Source organism: Ptychodera flava, chromosome 16 (genome assembly GCF_041260155.1).
Source record: "Ptychodera flava strain L36383 chromosome 16, AS_Pfla_20210202, whole genome shotgun sequence".
NCBI classification, from domain to species: Eukaryota; Metazoa; Hemichordata; class Enteropneusta; family Ptychoderidae; genus Ptychodera; species Ptychodera flava.
In genome coordinates this window covers 7,863,962-7,885,626 of record NC_091943.1, presented here as the reverse complement: position 1 = coordinate 7,885,626, position 21,665 = coordinate 7,863,962, and the positions used below count along the sequence as shown (strand labels likewise).

Below are 21,665 nucleotides of genomic sequence, written 5' to 3'. Positions count from 1 at the left end.
AAGTCTTCTGTACTTGTTCAGCGGTGTAACACAGAAGGCAGAAACATATCACTTTTACCATTAAAATACTTCAAAGTAAATATTACTCTCAACTGACATATAGTGTATTTTATATATTGGTACACAAAACCGCAACAGACTAGCTTGAAGCTGTCTTATACCTAAATAACCCCTAAAAAGACAACAAAACTATAAAACAACTTTGCATGACAAAGCACCTCAAAAAGACGTTGCATTTTAGTTGTGAGTGCTATTTTCATGACCTTAATGGATCAAACCCGTAATTAGAATACCTTATGGTAAAAATAACCACATGCGCAAACGTGCACAGAAGCACGTGCACGTGTGTTTCTATACGTGTAATACTGAGTCTAAAGGACACCTTGTATACTTTTTATTCCGAAATGGAACCATAAGCGTTACAAAATACGATCAAATTGAAACTGTATTTAGTTTTCTTTCCAAACTTTGGAGAAATGAGAGAAATGGAAACAAGCAGTCAAGTAGATAAACAAGTACATATCTAAATTAATCTTGTTGGATGTAATGGCGTGAAAAGGGAAAAAACTTATTACATTTAACAAAATAGAAATAATGTTCTCAAGATTACATTACATATATAATATACTTTCAATATACAAACTGATATAAAACACTTCAAAGCATGTAAAGAAGGACACACTTGCATTTGAAATTCGCATTAGTTTCTCCGTTTAAATGTAATGACTTTTTGAGGTTATTTTAAAATACCACGTTCGAAGGATTAGTGACAAGTTTATACTCCATTTTCGATTGTTTTCGATTCTAATAAATTTGTCATGAAGGAGACCTTATCAGACGTTGCATTTCGGAACGATTATTTCCGAAATTTGAAAAGCGGTACTCAAAGGCAAAACTTCAGTTCTCCAACATTCTGAATGTCCGAAGATGACATCGTTGAGAAAAGCCAAATTAGGTAACAACTGAAATACAGATGCACAAACCACGGACAGTTGGATCCTTTTGCTGATCAGATATTGTGCGTCGCTGATTGGACTTGATTCCTCTGCCGCTGATGTAACTTTTAATCTGTTGAAAAGATGAAAAGCACATGGCATCATTTTGTTTTGCAGACATGCACAATGAACTGTTTTCATGTCTTCTATCTGAGATACTACCGAAATTTCGAAAACAAAAATCTGAATGAATCATGCTATATCTGTTTTAGGAATGATAATCTCAGTTGACTCAGAATTTGACATTCATAAAATCGTGTGACCGCTAATTATACTTTAAATTAATACATTAGGTCGAAAGTGCATTTTGCTTTCTCGAACCGTCAAATCGAAACTACTCATCACACAAAAGTAAGGCAATCAAAGTAATGTTTGATTTTGAAAAAATATATGATTGTGATCCTACGAGTTTCATTGATAATACGTGATTGTGCAGGAAAAATTCTGTTGTCTATACTCACAATTTAGCTTTCCATCAATGGAAGGACTACGTTCTTTTCGACTGCTTTTTCTAACAATACCGATGTACTGATGCCACCCAAAATATCAAGTTGTGAGATTGTGACACCAAGTTCCTTTGATGCCCATGTAACCATCTCTGCCGCCATGAGGAGTCTACTCCATAGTCTATCATTGGTTTGTGATATCAATGTCTTCGGGTGACTGAAAGATCATCTGGCTGAGTTTCTGTTTGACCATGTTCTCCAAGTCTTCAAGAGAAACTTGGGAGTCAGCTTTGTTCAGACTAGCATCATCCATTAAATGGCAAAATTTCAGGTTGGTTCGATGGGTGAAGTTAGCTGCTGCTGTCCAGTCCTTGTGAAAAAAAATCAAACATTATGATAGATGGATTAATACTCTCCCTCTTCTATAAAAATTCTGTAAATTCCAAATGGGATTCGAACTCAACGTATGGCAGCAAGTCAACCCTCGAAGACACTACAGTCAAAATCACTAGGCTAAATCCAAATCCTAAAAAATGAGTGGTTCAATAACCGAGCTAAAGGAAATATTGTCAAATTTTTGTCTACTATTCATCTTCATGAAATTTTGTACAAAATGCATCGAGGATATTGAGATATTGGGCACCACACATTCTATTGTTTCCCATGAATATACTCTTCAAAAGCGGCTGTGTAAAGCCTGTATATAGGCTGCCTACACACAATGATTTGTTTGGAGTATATGATACTTGAAATACTAACACAGTATCTTCTTAACTTCAATGTGACAATGTTTTCTAATCTAAACGTGCCATTAGTATGATTAATAAGCGAGCCATCAATATATCTATAGCTATGTGCATTGAAATATAATAATTGTAAGATAAAAGCCTCTCACCTGGTTTGCAAAACACACCACTGGCTTTGTATACCCATTCAGAAGCCTTCCCAGAAATTCAGTAACTTCATTGATGTGAAGTGTGCAAAATCCTTGGCTTTCCAGAACTTTGATTGTGTCTGCTCGGCCTTCAAGGTATCCTGCACCTCTTACAGCGCCCATCTGGAGTGACAGTGCTGGTAGGCCAATTTTATGTCTGTATTCTGCCAGGGCATCAAGTGCGCATTTGCTGCACAGTATGCTGGTTGTGATGATTGTCCTCTGAGAGTTGTAACTGATGACATCAAGAGGAAGATGTCCAACTGTTCTTCCTTTGTCAGTTCATGTAAATGATAGGCACTTTCAGCTTTAATCGCATCACAATATCAAATTGCTCTGGTGTCAAGTCCGGCAGAAGAGTTTCATCGACCACTCCAGCCAGGTGAAAGACACCTCTTAGTGGTGGAATATCACTAGAATTCAGCTGGTCAAGGATTCTTTGTATACTATCATAATCAGATACATCAGCCGCAAAAGTATAAATTTCAACTCCTTTACGCTTCAGGAACTCTAGTGTGCGATGAGCAGCAGCTGACTTTGCTTCACTCCTGGATACCATCACCAAATGTTTTGCTCCCATCTTTTGCATCCAGCGAACAAGAGCTTGACCAATACCACCAAAGCACCAGTTACAAGGTAAGTTGCCTTTTCATGTAATATGTCACCATGAAGTTCGAACTTGTCCGGAACGTATTCACCTATTTCAAAAACCACTTTACCAATGTGCTGTCCTTTCGCCATCGTTCTAAATGCTTCAAGGTAATCAGCAATGTGGAAAACGGTTTTAGGGATTGGATTCAGTTTTCTTTCTTCGAAGAGGCGTACAACTTGTTCCAGTGTATACTGTACGCCATCATGGTCCTGTTGAAGCCTGATGTCAATCTGACAGGAGAGAAAAGACTTGTTTTCAAGGAAGGTCTTCATATCTAGCTGTGAATTTTCCAAAATGTCGCGTTTCCCAATTTCACAGTATCTTCCACCTGGAGCAAGTGAAGCCAGCCCTCTTTCCATCAGTCTACCATAAAGAGAATTGAGAACGACATTTACACCTTTACCATTTGTCCATTTCATGACGTCATGATAAAACCTGTCAGATCTGGAATCTGTGACAAATTTAATGTCCAATTCATTCCTTAGGTAGGCGCGTTTTTCCTCTGATCCGGCTGTGCATATGATTATTGCCCTTTGCATCTTTGCAATCTGAATGGCAGACAAACCAACTCCTCCACATGCTGAGTGAATAAGGACAGTCTCTCCCTTCCGTAAATTTGCCCGTTCAATCAAACTGTGATAAGCTGTAGTAAAAGCTACAATAATGCCCGCACTATCTACCATGCTGAGATGTTTTGGTTTAGGAATCACGAAACGGGCATCACTGATGACATGAGAGGCAAAACTGGTCTTGGCGAAGGCAATCACTTCATCCCCAACCTGAAGATGATCCACTCCCTCGCCAACTTCTTCAACCACACCAGAACACTCAAGGCCAAAGCGATACCTTGTCTCATCAACTTCTAGTCCTTCCAGCATACCATGAGCCATCATTACATCCTTAAAATTGAGCGCTGCAGCATGGATCTTGACCACAACTTCACCTTTCTTTAGTGTCATATTTGGCAATGCACAGAATCCCATGTCATCTAATGACATTCCTCTTCCATCAGCATGAATGGTTTGCTCAAGGCGCCAGTACTTGAAAATTTTGGAATCGATCTCTGGCTTTGGAGCATTGATGATTCTTTGGCACAGAATACTGTTTCCTCTTATTACAAGTGTTCTTTCTGGCTGTTCTTTATCACTAAGGATAGTGCACAGCATTTGGGCATTCTGCTGAAGGGACTGTTGAGAATCAAGATCCACATAGTACACACAACCAGATTTATATGATTGCATGCTGACCCAGCAAGCCCAAATGCAGCATGTGACCACATATTTCCTTTGTCTTTGTAAGCTCCATGTGTGATTATGTAAATGCTGCTAATGGCATCTTCATGTAGTCCATGGCTTTCAGCAGCTCAAGAAGAAAATGAAGCTTTGCATCCCATTCTCCACACCAGTATACAACATCTGTTAGTTTGTTGGTGCAGAGAACTTTGATGTCATCAATGCTTGGATTCTCTATCCGAGTGCAAGGCTTCTGCATTGAATTCTTCAGAATCATCTGAACTGAGTCATCATTACATCCAAGTAAGAACCATCGACTATCAACATCATCTACCATATTCCCAGGGTCTGGAGGTGTTGTTGGTTTACGGCCAATAACAATGCTGTGCAGCTGCTCTTCTGGGGTAGACACACTTACTGACATCAGTGTAACCATTCTTTCTGAAGACGTTCTCCCAATCTGTACGTGATAACTGACAGGATTCCTCCCAAACGTCATCATGCACCGAGCAGAGACATAGGGGAACAAAAGGCTAACTCATTCATAAAATTAGAATTAGTAGTTTCATACATATACAGCCAGCCATCTTCACAAAGGAGATTTTGCATATGGCGCATTACCATTATTCGTTTTGACAGCAGAATGAAAGGCATCCAAACACACCACAATGTCAAAAATCCCCGCGATGAATCCTTGGGATTTAATGTCTTTTCCTATGTCAAACTGCTTGTACTTAATTAGTGGAAAATCTTTGAGGCATTGTTTAGCAAGATGGAAGAATGAATTACTTGTGCCGGTACATGTATATTCTACCTCTCTGCAGTTCACTTTGTCTTTCAAGAGGCTGACTATGCATTTTGACAGTCCTGCCATTCCCCCTCCCACTTCTAGGATTCTTAACACTTTCTTTTTTCTCAGTGATTTCTCTACAGCCCTTGCTATTGCCTCTGCTCCACCTCTATATAAAAGGCGCACTTTAGGGGCAGCTGCAAAGTAGACGTCAAGACTTCTGTTGCAAGCAGATGTGAGACTCCAACATCAGGATCATTAAGTTTTTAGGTAAAGCATCTGAAAAGGTCTTAATCATTTTTAATTCATGCGATATTTCAGGAATCATGCCAGCAACTTCATTTATGGTTTTGTGAATATTTTCTATAGATAGTGTTTCTACTGTTGTATCATCTGCGATTGCCCTAAGCCTTCGTATGTATCCTTCATTTCTTTCTCCAATGTTACTCTGATCAACCATATGAAGACCATGCGTAATGTAGGATTTACAGATCTTCTTTATAGTTGGCATTATAGTTCCAGTTTTTTGTATGATGTGCATATCTAATGGGAAGAGTTCACGGATTCTTCCTTCCTCAAAAAAAGTGGATACATCACTGGTAGGAGGTAAACTTGATTTCACTGACTGCCATTCAGTTGTGTAGAGACAAGATTCTAGGTCCACTCCAGAATTGCTATCCTGCAGACTCTTAGCCATCAGTCCAGCAACTTTCACCAGCACTCGCCCATTGCTGGTACAGAGGTACGCATCACCAGTTATTGATGTACTGTCACAGTCAGTAACCTTTGCATAGGCTATGATTCGCTCATCTAATGGCAATTTTGGGACAGTCATCTCCAACATATCCAACTTGACTGGCAGATATGCTGTATTAAACTGACCAAGTGATGCTATCACTAACTGAAAGCATCCATCTAGTAATGTTGTCTGTACTCTCTGGCTAGCATCAGAGGCACTTCTAATCTCAGCAACAGCTTCCTCATCTCCTAGCATCATTTGCTCAATAACTCGGAAATGTGGTCCGTACAACAAACCAATGGATGCAAACTTTCGATATAATTCAACACCAGACATCATAGTTTCACACCTCTGTTTTATCTTTGATATGTCTTTGATGACATCATGTGGAACAACGGACGTGATCTCTGCTGTACAGTGTATTTTTCCTTCTGATGATATTTGATGGATGATCCATTTTTTGTAGCTTGGATACCAACGTTTTCTTTAGATGGTCCACCCATTCTGTCATCTTCTGGCCAAATCAATGTACGTAAAAACCGTATATTTTTTAAAGCTGGATTTTCCCTTTCTCCAAAGAACATCTCTACACCATACTCGACATAGCCTGCACCAGGAAAAACCACTTTATCCTCAACTATATGGTCGGCCAAGTAAGGAAACGTATCGATTGAAACTTGTCCATTTTGTCCCTTGAAACTCTTGTCTTTGAGTCCAAGCCGAATTTTCATCCTCTCTTCAGATTCAGTCCAATGAGAGTGGTGTTGCCATGGATATGTTGGAATTGGGGCCCACTTTGGAGAAGAGTTGATCAATTTACCCCATTCAACATTAACACCTGCTACATATAATGAGCCAATTGCCTTGAGCAGTGAATGACGATCATCGATTCCCCTTTGCCCAACTCCAATAGTCATGATTTTCTTACTGTATTTACTGGCCTTGTTGATTTGATTGACATACGACAACAGAGTAGCTGATGCACTACATTCAATTATGATATCAGGCTCAATATCCTGTATTAAATTTGTCATAGCATCTTGAAAAGATACAGGATTTCTTATGTTCTCCCACCAGTACAGACCACCAAATACGCCATCGTACTGCTTGCCATCAACAGTAGAATAAAACGGGATGGAATAAGCTCTATTAGTTTTAACAACACCTTCCATTGCTTGAAGAAATGCGCCCTTAATTGGATCCATATACGGTGTATGGAAAGCACACTGAACTCGCAGTTGTTTTGCTATCTTAGGGTTTTGTTTTGTAATTTCTTCAACAATGCGAACATCACCAGCAATTGTAACTGATCCCGGAGCATTGACTGCAGCAATGAACAGGTTTTCATGCTTTAAACATAAATTTTCAGTTTCTTCTTTTGACTGACGGAAAGCTGCCATTGCCCCGGCTCCCTTTAGTTTGGCCTGTTGTTTGCTTCTATGATATATTGTCATAATTGCTTCCTCCATTTTCATCCCACCACAAGCATATGCAGCTGCAACTTCACCTAGACTGTGACCAATAACAGCGTGGGGGTTGACACCCCAGTGTTTCAACAAGTGAAACAATCCTATTTGTAAGAATAGAATAGCAGGTTGACAAACTTCTATTTCATCTATCATAGTTCCTGAATTGACTGGAATCTTTGTAGCTGTTTTTGATGGGGCTTTTGTGAGGAATATACCAGCATCATTAACAATGGACCATCCACTTAGGTTGCGGAAAATGGCATCACATTTGGATATGACTTCACGGAATATTCCCTCAGTTGCATATAGCTGTGTTCCCATCGATATCCACTGTTGTCCCTGTCCCGGAAAGAGCATGCATATCTTTGATTGCTTAGTAGAGCTTGATCCAACGATGATGGAATCAATAGATTCCCTGCTAAAGTAAGTGTTCAAGCTTTGTTCAAACTCTTTTCCTGATTTTGCGGTGATAACCATGCGGTAGTCATGATGCTTTCGTCTCATTGCTTGCCAAGCTACAACTCCGAGAGCATCACCTTCATGTTGAAATGACAGCCATTTTCGGGCAAGATCATCTACTGCCTCTTTGCTTTTGGCAGATAATGGTATGAGGATTTGTTCTCCTTCACTCTCTCCACCAAAACTCCAACCGCACTGGCGATTTTTTATAATCCCTATGAGGAGACTCCTCAAGTACAAGATGAGCAACTGATCCAGAAAAGCCAAAGCTGTTGACTCCGATCGATAGAGTTTGTTTGGCAAAAAAGGCGCCCTTGTTGTTTGTACTTCCAGGTTTAAACCTTTGAAATCAATGTTTTGGTTGGGGTAGTTGTAGTTGATTGTAGGGCATAGGAACACGCTTTGAAAGCATAAGACAAGTCTTAATAACTGCTGTTATGCCAGCTGCATATTCATTGTGCCCAAAATTACTCTTTCCTGATCCAATCTTTAGGGTCTCTTTTCTAATGGAACCGAAAACGCTACCAATAGCAGCAGCTTCTACGGGATCACCAACGGGTGTGCCAGTACATGGGCTTCAACATAGTCAACCAAAGACTTAGACAGATTGAATCTGTTATAGGCTTCATGCATGACGTACTCTTGAGCTTCCCGCAGGGGCATTGTAAGACTTCCAGAGAAACCATTTGCTGCAATCGCACTCCCTTTAATAACAGAGTAGATGTGGTCATCATCAGCAAGCGCCGTGGTTAGTGGCTTCAAAATTACAGAACCCCAACCTTCACTACGAACATAACCTTTAGCATTGTCTGAAAATGGACAGCAACGACCCTCTGGAGATAAAACTCCAAGAACACTAAACCCAATGGTAATTTCAGGAATAAGAATAGTGTTGCAGCCACCAACTACTGCAACCTTGCATTCCCTATTCCAGATATGTGTGCAAGCTAGGTGTATTGCTGTCAGCGATGAAGCACAGGCTGTATCAACTGTATAGCTTGGGCCTTGTAGATCGAAGGCATATGATATGCGGTTTGCTGTGACACAGTGAGAAATGCCTGTTATTGTGTAGGGATTCGTATGATGAGCTTCGATGACATTAATTGCGTAATCCATTGCACCTATTCCTACAAATACCCCACAATCACTTTTCAAGGTATGTGGATCGATACCAGCATCTTCAAAGGATTCTTCTACCACCTCCAACATTAGTCTTTGATGTGGATCCATGGACGCTGCCTCCCTTGGAGATATCTTGAAGAAACTGTGATCAAATTGGTCAACACCATCAACAAACCCAGCTCTCCTGGTCACCATCCTACCAGATTTTGATCGGTCAGAATCATAGAACTCATCAATATGCCATCTCTTCTCTGGTATTTCCGTAACAGTTTCTCTACCTTCACTGATTACTTCCCAGAAACTCTCAGGCGTATTGACTCCACCAGGCATTCGACAACCTGTGTGAGCAATAGTGTAAAAAGTATTGTAAAAGTATTTTTCTGCAGAGGATGTATTTGTGAATATTATGAAAATAATATTAAATAATTATTCCCTCTTCTACAAGTGGCAGACTGATTTCTGTCAGTAATATCTTTGGACTGTCAATTTTTATAAAGAGGACCGCTTAATTTTCACTGTTATGACTTCCATTGGAATCTATGGTTCTGTGGAAATATTGCTATTGATGTATGATGAGTTCTTTGGGCGATGTATAGCAAAGTTCAAAAGATTATGAACGTTTATCTGCTTTGCAAGAGTCTGGTATCTTCTGAAATTCTGCTTTATGTATAGACAAAACCATCCTGCCAAGCGTTGAGAATAAGAATTTAAGATTGAGACAAAAATACCATTTACACACTTAAAAGCCGCTACTCAATAATTAGCTCATTGAAGAATCACATTTGATGGGATCAGTGCTGTTTGTGTCACACAGACTTGTATGTCTAATGCAGACATTGTGTTTTGGGGAATTACAATCAGCTGCACTGATCATAAACCTAAAGAGACACTGTGATAGTAGAAAACATTTATAAGAAAATTGATTTTTGGTTTATCGACAATAGTCTCTAAGTAACAATGAAACTAGTTTTTCTTTGATCATAGATAGGAAAAATCAACTGTCTGAAAAGACAGCTGTATAAGGACCAGTGTCATGCAAGATATTATGTCATTCTCGACCACAGGACGCCAATCATGATCTCATTTACAACCCTTTGTAGGGCTGGTTTTGTCTCTGTACAAGCAAAATCCTAACTGCATCATGTTAACTTAATAAACAACTACGTGGCCACTGGTGCAACATGACTGATATTCAAAAAATTGTACAAAAGCACGCCTTCCAAGAATTGCTTTGAGCTTGTTCCTTGTTCCTTAACAGTTAATATCTCTAAAGTTTTGCTTCTTCTTCTTATTCTTTTTCTTGTTCTTCCTTTTTGTTCTTCTTGTTCTAGTACTCATTTTTTCTTGTTGTTGTTGTCGTTGTCCTTCTTCTCCTTCTCCTTCTCCTTCTTCTCAAAATTGTACGTGGCAGAGAGGAGAGCAAAAATGTCGCATTGACACTTTCTTCATTTACAAGAGGTTGACTTCGAAAATCAATTCTGTGTCTATTGACTCTCCTACTGATTTATCTTACCAATCTCTTGTTTCTCTTATTATAACTATGAATCCGTGTGTCAACAAAAATCCAGTTTGGTGTCTCAATACTAGTCTTCTTAATGATGAAGATTACTGTACTTTAACTAAGGAATTCTGGGAAAGTTGGCTTAATGAGAAGGAGAGGTTTTCTTCTATTCAGTCTTGATGGGATATAGGAAAACAAAATATTAAAGAATTAAGTCAGCAGTACAAGGTTTAACGAGTTCATCACTTTAATTGTTCAATACAAAAAACTTATTGAGGAAATTCGTACTTTGGAATCCTTGATTCATACACAGCCTTCTCTTGAAATAAGATATCACCAGCAAAAAGACCTGTTTTAGACAGTTTTCAGAAACTTGAAACCAGAGCTGTAGTTATTCGTTCTCGTTTTCAACAGCTCAATGAATCTGATAATAATTCACAGTTTCTTCTTTTCCCTCGAAAAATACAAAGGAAGTCGTAAATCCATCAATCAGACTACTACAGAAAATCAGAGAGAAATTCGTCAATTTACTCGCCAGTTTTATCAAAATCTTTTTACTGCTGAGACACTTTCACCTGAAGCACAAAATACACTGCTTAATGATCTCCCTCAATTACCTCCTGACAAAGTTACTCAGCTTGATGAACTCATTAGTCTTGATGAGTATACCTTTTCACTCAAGAACAGTGAAAATGGTAAAACGCCTGGTGTTGATGGCATACCTTGTGGATTTTATTAAAATTTCTTGTCTTTGGGGAGAAAAGATTTCCACCAGGTTTTTCAACAGTCAATTTCCGATGGCCTTCTTCCAACGTCCTGTCGTATAGTTGTTATCACACTCCTTCCGAAACCAGGTCTCAATTTAACTTGAGTAGTCCACTTGGTCTACCATTTTCTGAAGTTTGTAGCCCAGTGACAACCTCTGGTAGCCCATGCATATTTTAATTTAGGGGTTTTTATTAACAAGAGAAGAAAAAGCTATTCTTCAAGATTCTGCCCATGAAGTGAATTTGTTAGTCATTTGATGTGACGACTTGCACGCCTTTATTACCCAAAGGAAACTTGTTTAACTGACGAAAGTGACACTAAAAAGTTTGGTGACCAACCATTGTATTGACAACCCGTTTCATTCTCAGAGTTGCATGCCAATTTTGATAGTCGTCATGGGAATGACTACCACCTTCTCAGCAGGGCTTAAAACAGACCATGGGCTTTCTGTAGTAGGGAGGAGTTTGTGATTGATACATTTTGATGAAATACAATAAGAATACATTTTCATTGGCCATCATTTTCTGTGCCTGTCATCCAAGTACATCAGTTGAGATATTGAAACTTTTTGCAAAGTTCCATCACAAGGTCATCTTTGCAATTTGCAAAACAAAGTCATAGTCTAGCCTTACTATGTCAAGCTTGGATTGACTGCATTTAGCTCATCAAAAGTGAAAGACCGGACATGGTACGCCAAGTACTGACTGAATTTCATGTCCCAGGCTTTGGTAGTCCACGTGGGCTACCTTTTCATGGACTTTGGTAGTCCCACGGAAAAGTTGGTAGTCTGTGGACGCGGGACTACCGCTAATTTCGAGCCCTGGAAACAAGGTGATAACTCTCTTCTCAAGAACTGGAGATCTATCAGTTTGCTTTGCTCTGATTATGAAATTTCACTAAAGTTTATCTCTTCGCTTGAAACTAGCTTTGCAAGATATCATTCATAAACATCAAAGTTATGCTGTTCCAGGCAGACAGATTTTTGACAACATTCATTTAATCAGAAATTGCATTCATTTTCATAATCAAATAAATCTTCATCTTTGTATTCTTTCTTTGGATCAGGAAAAGGCTTTTGATCGTGTCAATCATCATTGTCCTTTTCAAACTCTGCATGCGCTGGGTTTTGAAGATAATTTCATCAATTTCATTAAACTTCTGTATACACAAACTGATAGTCGTGTCCGTGTGAACAATTCCCTTACTGCTCCAGTTCAGTTTTCACGTGGTTTAAGGCAAGGTTGCTCCTTATCTGGTCATGCAGCTTTATGCAATTGTCATAGAACCCCTTTTTCACAAAATTAGACAAGATGACAGTATTCAGCTTAGGCCAAACAAAACAAAATTGTGCTGTTCCAATAACCCGACCTACCCTTTTTACCCGCTGACCCTAGACTATTTAGAGCTATGTAGACGCGGGAAGTGAAAAAAAGAAAGGAAAAATCCCGCAAAATCACGCACGCAAGAAATAAGAGAAAATCATGCGAGAACTAGCGCGAAACCTATGACGCCATTCATCGTTGCCAATAGGTATAGGGTGCGTATTGCTGGCCAATACTGCGGCCAGCAGTACGCACCCGGGGTTACGCACAACGTACGTTCGTTTGGCAAATGCGATCATGGCAAGGAAAGGAAACGGACTTTCAGACAAATTCTTGAGGAAAACGACCAAGGTTTTTACTCGATGTAAAAACACTCCACTCGAGTTTAGTTTGCCAGTATTGCAGCTGGGCCATGGTTTGAAATCGAGCAGATAAATATCCAAGTTGGCGACACTACAATCAACTTCAACGAGAAATACATTCACTCAGTGACCGTGATTCACTTTTATTTTGAGCGACTGCGAAAGTTGAGGATTTACGATAGCCAACTGGCGGGCAACCGGCAGTTTGCACCACCCATGGGCATACCGATGCATCACCGAAGACTAGCAGGTCTGATAATGGAAACTGACTGTGCTTTAACAGTGCAATTTACTGTCAAAGAATGATGATTAAGGCAGTTCAGTTTCTATGACATTTAAACAAACATACACGTAAACCAAAAGGGTTTGAACCCCTGAAAATGCGAATTTAAAAACAAAAATATTTTGTAAAAGAAATTCCTACCGACCTACCTACCCTAATTTAGAAAACCATGTTATTGGAACTTCACAATATACTTTTTCTTTTAGCCTTATGCTGATGACGTTCATACTCTTGTAACTTGTAACACCGATTTTTTCAGGTTTAAATATTAGTTTTCTATCTATTAGCTAGCCAGTATACAAAAATTAACTATTGTAAGTCTAAAGGTCTTTGGGTTGGCTCATTGCGTGGGCGAACTGATCACCCACTTGAAATTCTGTGGAATAGTATCGGTCTCCATCCCACCACACCAAATGGTTTGACCCAACCTAATACTTATATGTAAGCACCTGAAGCAAATTTCATACAATAATTCTACCTATCTGACGATCGTGTGTATGTGTGAAACTCGAGTAATAGGTACGAAACATACTTGATGTGTTCTCATATTTATTGTAATATTGCTCTGCATCCCTGCATCGAGCACTTTACCCCTCTGAGAAGATACAAACAAGTTTTGGTATATAATAAATATATATATATATATATATATACTTATGATTCTGCATCAAAGGATATCTTACCAAAACGATTTCATGATCATTTGAAATGAATGCGAGTAAAATACTAGGGGCCGAAGGTGACGTTAATAAGTACACCTAATACGATAAATTATATCGGCCAAGAACGCAACAGCCAGTTTAATTTCAAACATTAATGAAATTCAGTGTTCAACTGACATTGTCGAGTACATCATAACAGGTAGGAAAGTTACATGTACTTACCAATGCCTATGATGGCGATGGGAAATCCATGAGTGTGACTTTCTTCAAATGAAAGTGATGATCTCAAACCCGTGTCTGTACCATTCATTGTCTTAAATGGAGAAGACAAAATTGAGTGTGAGTTGTTTCCCTTCACTTTTTGATTGTTAACGTTAAATATTTGTCTTGTAGTGATTTCCACTTAAAGATAATAACTTTTTCTTCCTTGTCGGCTTGAAATTTCAAGATGTGTAACTGAAGATACTGGACAAGGTGTTCATTAGATATTCACAAAGTCATTTCAATACATTACTTTGATTCACAGTATAATTTTATTCGTTCTGCCAAAGATGACGGAAGTAGTTGACTGATTTACCGATTGCATTCCGTCCATGAGTGGATTATTCTTGTTATTATTTCAACGACCGCAGCGGGGCTTATACGAAACTGCATAAAGAGTGATAGATAGATAGATAGATAGATAGATAGATAGATAGATAGATAGATAGATAGATAGATATGGACGCATATCATTAAATTATTAAAAGTTGCAAGTATCTTGGATTCTCAAGCTATAATACTTAAACAAAGAAATAATACGAATGAACATTATCGTAGATTGTAAAGTCGTGCCTGATTTTTACTGAAATATGTGTGTTCAATTGGATGTTACATAAAAACTAGAACATCATTGAAATGTGCCTGATATTGCAGACGTCAGAATTCACGTTCACAAACATGGCGATCTTGGCGTCCTCTTACTACTGGAAAATCATGGAAATGTTGTGATTGCCATGTTCAGTTCAGTGACGTCTCCTAGCTGTGGAATGGATCGATTTTGGTGCAACAATTTGATAAAATATTACACTAATTTTAGCGTATCGGTATCGGTATACTATTTTGAAAAGACTTGCATGAAAAATAAAATCATAAAAGTTATGCTTGGCATCATATCTATGAATTGTCGTCATTAACCCCACGTAAAGGTTCATCATGACTAGCGACATTAACCCCAAGCACGGGTTACCGTCATTAACACCCATCAAAGGGTTTTCCTCACGGTTAGAGTATAGCTTCATCTATTCCTAGAGTAAATATGCTAAGAAAATATTGGTGGGAGAACACTGTTTGTCCTGTAACATACATCAAATTACAATACATATTTCTCCTTTCTCTTTATACAATAATTTGAATAAAAATAATGTGGTTAATGTTCTCCAAATAAATTTTGTTCATGCTGCATGCACTCTCCTCACTGTTTTCAGGGGAGCTATTCAGTCACTCTCCTACCTCTCGCGCAGCTGATTCCAGGACAGCGATTTCAGCTCTCCAGTCATATTAAAAGTACATGCCTAGTACTTTGGGGAGTCTTGTGAATATCTCTTTGGAAATGTTTCCTTTGAAGGCTAGTTGGTTTCCTATCAGATATCGCTCGCTGCGATCCGCGGCCGTGTATTTAAACAACGGCTTGCGTGAAAAAAAATGGTCGTTGACACTCGATCTAAAAATGTAATCACTTTGCTTAACGTTTGAGTGATTAGGGTCAAAGTCGAAATTTGTAGAAATTTTTAAACTCTTCTTCCAACAATAATTGGAAATGAATATTTCAGTGTAGAACCACTGAAGGAAACTACATCCTAAACTGGCAACATACACGAGTGAGATTACCATAGGCGCTGAAGTTCTTGACCTGGATTGAGAATCAAATGAGGATGATCATGATGACATGGAACTTGATGAGATATGAAATTTTGCTAGGTTTGTATCTCCCTGAAAGCATTGAGTGAAAATAAACGTGTAACTTATCTTGAACGATTGATGAACTGGGTGGTCGACTTGCTATACCTAATGTGGAACAGTTTATTGGGCTGGAAAGGGGCGTTCGTCACAGCAAAACAACCTCGCGCTTGGCAGTCAGTATGACCTGGCCCCTATACATTTAATATGGTCCCCTGTTTTAAAATTTAGTGAAATCCCAGTACTAGCTAGTATGTTGTAGTATGATATAATTCCGTTGCTGCGTTAAGGTAAACTCGATCAACTAAGGGACCAGGCTCAATCTATTGTCCATTTATTATCCGAATCACTTTGGGCCGGTTGATCATGTGTCATAGTTGTGACAAATGGCTGAGCTGATGAACATTGTTATGAGAATGGATTGGTGAGAAGCGAAGATAAATTACCATACTCTGACCAAATCTGACAGAACCAAATAATACATATAGCTGCAGGCAGCAATAACGGGGCCAGAGCAAGCTAAGAGTGTTAAGAAAGTCGGATGAGTCCAAGTGGTCAAAGGCAATCCTAGCATGTGACAGAATTAGATATGTATACAATTAATGGGGTACAGGATGTGTCACCATAAAGTCTCCTATCCAACCAAATATGAAGGGTACAGCAATTGTGGATACTGATTTATGGGCTAATTTGTGAAATCGAGGTCAAAGGTCTCCCTGACCACGTGACATTTTGTAAAAAAACTTTGCTCCTGTACTTATCCCTGTCCACCAAAAATTAGACCTCTAGCTCTATTGGCCCGTCTAAAATTAGAGTTTGTGCATAATTAGTGACGTACGGGATGATGAAGGAGCATCACCCAAATATGCGTGATGTCAATTTTAAGGTTTAAATCCAAGATGGCTGACAGGTCATGTGATCCATTGTTATTCCCATGTCATCAAACAATTACTGGTCATGCATTTTACCTATATGCCAAATTGTAAGCCATTTAATGAACATTTTCCAAAAGCTGAAAACGTAAAAGTAGGTCAAAGATCGTTCAAGGTCATCCAAAAGTTTTGGAAACGATATTGGTTCCATACTTACCACTGTCTAACAGGAATGAGACCTGGGACCCTATAGTTGCCTAGACATATTGATTTTGCATAGTTAAAGCCCCACTAGCTGTAACTCTGAAATTGGACGATCTCAAAATATCTTCCTATTCTCTCCTGGTTTTCTCTGAATTCTACCCTCTACAGGGATATGGGCTTTCGTTGCATTAGCAAACCATTCCTTTGGAAACATTTGACAAGTAAATTCAAATTTTAACGGTCATTTTGATATCCCTCCATTTTAAAAATTGGTAATATTAGAACATACAATGTCACAGTTGAAAACAGTCGTCCTTGTGCATTACATTTGGACTACTCTGTGCTGTTTTGGCGAAGATTTCAGTGCAGATATGCAGAGTATCAACAGTTTTTTTCTCCACATGAGGCTGCGATTTAATGAGAGGGCACACATTTAATCACAGTGTAATCTTAATCTTGTTCAAAATTGAACATACAGTCCCAGCGGATAGTAAATAATAACTGTATACACTCACCTAAATTAGAGCATTCTCACAAACTTATTTTAGTTTGAAAGTAAAATCATAAAACTTGCGAAAAGATACAGCTAGTGGGGCTTTAATGAGATATGAAAAATCATCAGTTTATTTGCTTGAAAATCTTCTTCTCAGAAACGACAGGATCAATGACCTTTAAATTTGGAATTTAGCATCTAGGGAGTATGGTCTAAAAGTGTCAACAGATTTTTTATTGGTTAACTTTAATTCAAATTAGGTGAAATATAAAATTTAAGACAAGGTGGTGGCCAGGTCACATTACCAATCGAAATGTAAAGGGTGCCACCAGTATTCAGTATGTTTAATAAGCCCTGCAAGTTTGAAAAGGCTGAGCATAACGGTTTAGGAGACATGCTTTGCAAGAAATTTACGGAAGAAGAAAATGAGGTTGAAGAAGAAGAAGTTGATCCAGAGTAAATGCAATAGGGACCAGCCCACATAGAGTTTGGGCCGCTAATTATTTAGCTCAGGATATGGTACCATAAATCCCCGATCCCACAAAATATGAAGGGTGCAGACTGGGTTATCAATGTACAAGCCCAATGTAAAATCAAGGGCAAAGTTCATCTTGGTCATGTAACCTTTTGTCAAAAAACTTTGCTCTCATACTTATCCCTGTCTACTAAAAATCAGATTCTAGCTCAGTTGGCTGGCTTACTGTTGGATTTGTGCATAATTTATGCAGTTTGAGGTGTAAGGGTCAAAGGTCAGAGGCAACTCCAAAATTTGGGTGTGAAATTTGGTCCCATACCTGTCATTCGTCACTAGATACTTGCTCTCTCAGACTCTAATATAGGCTAGGATGAGGTGTGGCCTTAGCTTAGCTGCAGAGCTATAGGGCAGATCAAAGGTCATACAAATTCTAGAAAAATGCTTTGAAACTCTTCTTAAAATCGACTTGGCCAATAACCTTGAAATTTGTAGCAACTTTGCCATATTGTCTACAAGAATCTGCACAGAACTTTGATTGATTAAGTTTTATCCAATGAGCTCAATTTCCAAAAGTTGCTGAAAAGGGCTATTAGATCAAAGGTTATTCAACGTCATCGAAAAGTTTTGGGAAAAAAGTTTGGTCCCATACTAACCACTTTCCGACAGGAAAGAGACCTGTAGCCCCTTATAGTTGCTGAGCTATATTGATTGCATAATTAATGAGATATGCAATGAGATATCAATTTAATCACTTAAAAATCTTCTCCTCAGAAATTATTGGGTCAGTGATCTTGAAATTTGGTAGGTAACGTCTAGGTACTATACTTTGGCCTAAAAAGCCTTTCAACAGAAGTTTAATGCAAATTAGGTGGAATACAAAATTTGAAGACAAGATGGCGGCCAAGTCACATGCAAAATCGAAATATAAAGGTTCGGATGCACCAGTACATAGTAGGCTCAATAAGCCCTACAAGTTTGAAAATGTTGCGCCACAGCGGTTTTGGAGATCTAGCTTTGGTAAGAATTTACGGAAGAATGGGAAGAAGTTGCAGAAAAAAAGATATAGAGTAGAAGCAAAAGGGCCCAAGCCCGTATTGGGCTGGGGCCCCCTATGATATGTACTTTCGTTCCCCTACAAGCTTGGACAGGCTTGTCAGTCGGTCAAATACCAAATTCAAAAACTAGTAAAAAACATTTCGAACGATCATGAAATGTTATGTTTGCAGTCACTACTTTTCATGTATTATGAAACCAGATTCATTAATGCACCGTGACCTCTCGGTATAAAGTCGGGTTCACGTGCAGAACAAGGAGAACAACAGGGCTGATTTTTTCGCTGCTAAAATTTAATTCGAAAATACGACTTTTTTCGTCGCTGGCTCGAAATATGGACAATTGAAAACCTGGCATAAGAGTATTAAATTAAATCGCAATATTTTCGTGTAAATGAAATAGTGCTGAGCAAGCAAGCAAGCAGACCAAACTCAAAAAGGCGTAAGGGCACATGAAAGCAAAGTTGTGTAGGAATGTTTACGGTGGGCACGCACGCTTATTCCAAGAACGACTTTCTCACGAATGACGTGATGTTGTAATTCCCGACGGAAACGTGATTTTGCAAATATGACAATATCACTAAGGACAGAGATCCGAGTGCCCAATCTTGAACAAGATCACACCATCGAATATCCCATTTTCGATTGTCCTCATTCAAGTTTTTACCGATAATTAGTTAAAAGTATTACGCCATTCACAGACTCCCGGCACATTCCTTGGATCGTATTTCGATGACTTTCTTATTCAATAAAGAATCACCGCACATTTTATTATTGTACATGTCGGCTAGCATAACCAAGTGGCTATTGCTGCCGATCTTAAGCCCGGCGAACAAGCTGCAGCTGTCAGCGTAGTCCACTGGTGCATGCTGCACAGAAGAAAACTTAAGGTATGGACATAGGACCCTCGATCTCAGGTGATGATGATGATGATGATGATGATGATGATGATGATGATTAAATATTTAAAAAATAAAAAAAAATAAAAATATATGTCGATTCAGTAAATTTGTTGTTATCGTTATTATTATTGTTGTTGTTGTTGATAGTATTTGCAGAAAAGAACGTAACAAAGTATGCGCTGCAAAATTCAATACAGCCTAACTATACACAAGGGATGTCTCTTCATTTTCACACACTTTTTTCCATTGGCAAAAATGCACCTAGCAAGCATCGAAATTGGTAAATTTCGACGTAGGGTCAAAGAGCATTAGTCCTTCTCAATCATACTCAAACATTTTACCTCTTACCAATGGTTTTACAGCGCATCTTGTCATCTCTTACATTCCAGATTTAAAAGACCCGCGTTAGATGAAGTCACGCGGGCGCATTTCAAGTCGAACCAATAGCAGAGCCTGTACTGAACGAATGGGCCCTGTGTGAAAACCCGGAAGTAACGTAAGTTAGTTTCTCACATCTTTTGAAAGACCTTTCTCTCGCTATGGGTGAACTTGAATTGTTAAACTTGCCAGAGTTTCGTATGCAGACGCACGCAGACAGTGTTTTCTTCATTTTTTAAATATTTAATCATCATCATCATCATCATCGGGGGGCCCTATGGTGTGAAAGCTTTTCACCACTCGATTTCATAAGTCAGCGAAATTCATAAATTCTACATAAACAATCAGTCGACTGGCCTCCTTTGCCTAAAACCATACATTTCCTTATGCTACTGGCGAGAAATAGACCTGAAATAGACTGGGTACACCATCCCAGCGCTGGCCATTTTGAATAAGCTTTATAAAATGTACGCGCGTGCGCATACAACCCTTTACAAACTAAATCGTACTTTCTTTCAGTTGCCCTTCTCTCACTGGGCGCGTACATTTCATGAAACTTATCGATTTCTGAGTTCTGCTCATACTCATTCCGTAAATTGCACTTACTTCGAATTCTCCAGTGTAATGCTATTAGAAATATTCGCTGGTCGTAGTACAGTGTGAATTTACTAAAGTGCACGCACTGCAATTAACTGACATGAAAATACGTAAATTTCATTCATTAGTGTGGTTCTTTGTATCATAGGCATCTGTGACAAGGTTTATCAACTTTGGTCGAGTTCTTCCACATGATATCCCTACTTAATGTCGAATCTCGATTTCTATGCAAATGGACAATATGATTGAAAGGAAACTGCTGAGTGATCTCGAAAATGACCATTGTTTGAGAGTCAATCCTGTAGCAAAATGCAATTACTTCAAGAAATAACGCGGGCCAACATTAAACAAGCAAGCAACATCCATAATCTAAGTAGCAGTTGCCATTATCATATACGATGCATGTACAACATTTGATTCTGAAAAGTGGTTCTTGAAGGTCTCGGCACGCTCTGACAGACACACGCACACAATACTATAGCTACCGTGTGTGAACAAAGAAACCGAAGAGGCGGTACAATAACCTAGTTCCGTTGTTGCAATTTTGACATTGATCCTTTCACACAGTTGAAGTTCGATGACACGTCTTACAGTGAATACACCTGATCATTTATATACCTTGTTTCTGAACTTCACGTCTCATAAATGTATTACCGTATTTTGTGCCTGGCAGCCAACAATGATGAAAAGAAAATCAACCGACCCACCTACACCGATTTTCTGATATTTTACCGCAAACACCTACTTCTTATTTTACCTTATCATCTTATTCTATATCCATGCAAGGCTGGCTAGAAGCACCAAATCAAAAATAATGAGAAGGCTACATTTTAATATCTCGGACCTGCCTCATCGTGCTGTATCTGTCAATATCATCATTGACGGTACAAGATCTAGATTTTCTACTTACCAGCGAAAGATCAGAAGCGTAAGACGAGCAAGGTCTGCGTCGGTCGGCCGTCAGCTGCACAATGAGGGATTAGCCTTCTTCAGCCGTTTTACCGCTAGTCTTCCACTC

The 21,665-nt window shown here is 38.9% G+C and overlaps 2 protein-coding genes across 4 annotated transcripts; both read right to left on the bottom strand.

Moving 5' to 3' along the window:
- Positions 1-379: 379 nt before the first annotated feature.
- On the bottom strand, positions 380-21,665 carry LOC139152694 (putative inactive phenolphthiocerol synthesis polyketide synthase type I Pks15). 3 transcript variants are annotated; one of them, XM_070725981.1, is made up of 6 exons: positions 21,558-21,620; positions 14,314-14,384; positions 13,959-14,049; positions 2,337-9,176; positions 1,457-1,811; positions 380-1,068 (listed from the first exon to the last, which is right to left on the bottom strand). In XM_070725981.1, exons 2-4 carry the CDS (start codon positions 14,329-14,331, stop codon positions 8,257-8,259), a joined length of 1,029 nt encoding a protein of 342 aa, XP_070582082.1. In that variant the 5' UTR covers positions 14,332-14,384; positions 21,558-21,620; the 3' UTR covers positions 380-1,068; positions 1,457-1,811; positions 2,337-8,256. The 3 variants fall into 3 exon arrangements, with proteins under 3 accessions (XP_070582082.1, XP_070582083.1, XP_070582081.1); XM_070725982.1 differs by lacking the exon at positions 14,314-14,384 and having other exon boundaries at positions 21,558-21,665; XM_070725980.1 differs by lacking the exons at positions 13,959-14,049; positions 14,314-14,384; positions 21,558-21,620 and having other exon boundaries at positions 2,337-5,584.
- LOC139114923 (uncharacterized) lies at positions 1,626-2,498 on the bottom strand. Its single transcript, XM_070676845.1, has 2 exons — positions 2,337-2,498; positions 1,626-1,811 (listed from the first exon to the last, which is right to left on the bottom strand). Exons 1-2 carry the CDS (start codon positions 2,496-2,498, stop codon positions 1,626-1,628), a joined length of 348 nt encoding a protein of 115 aa, XP_070532946.1.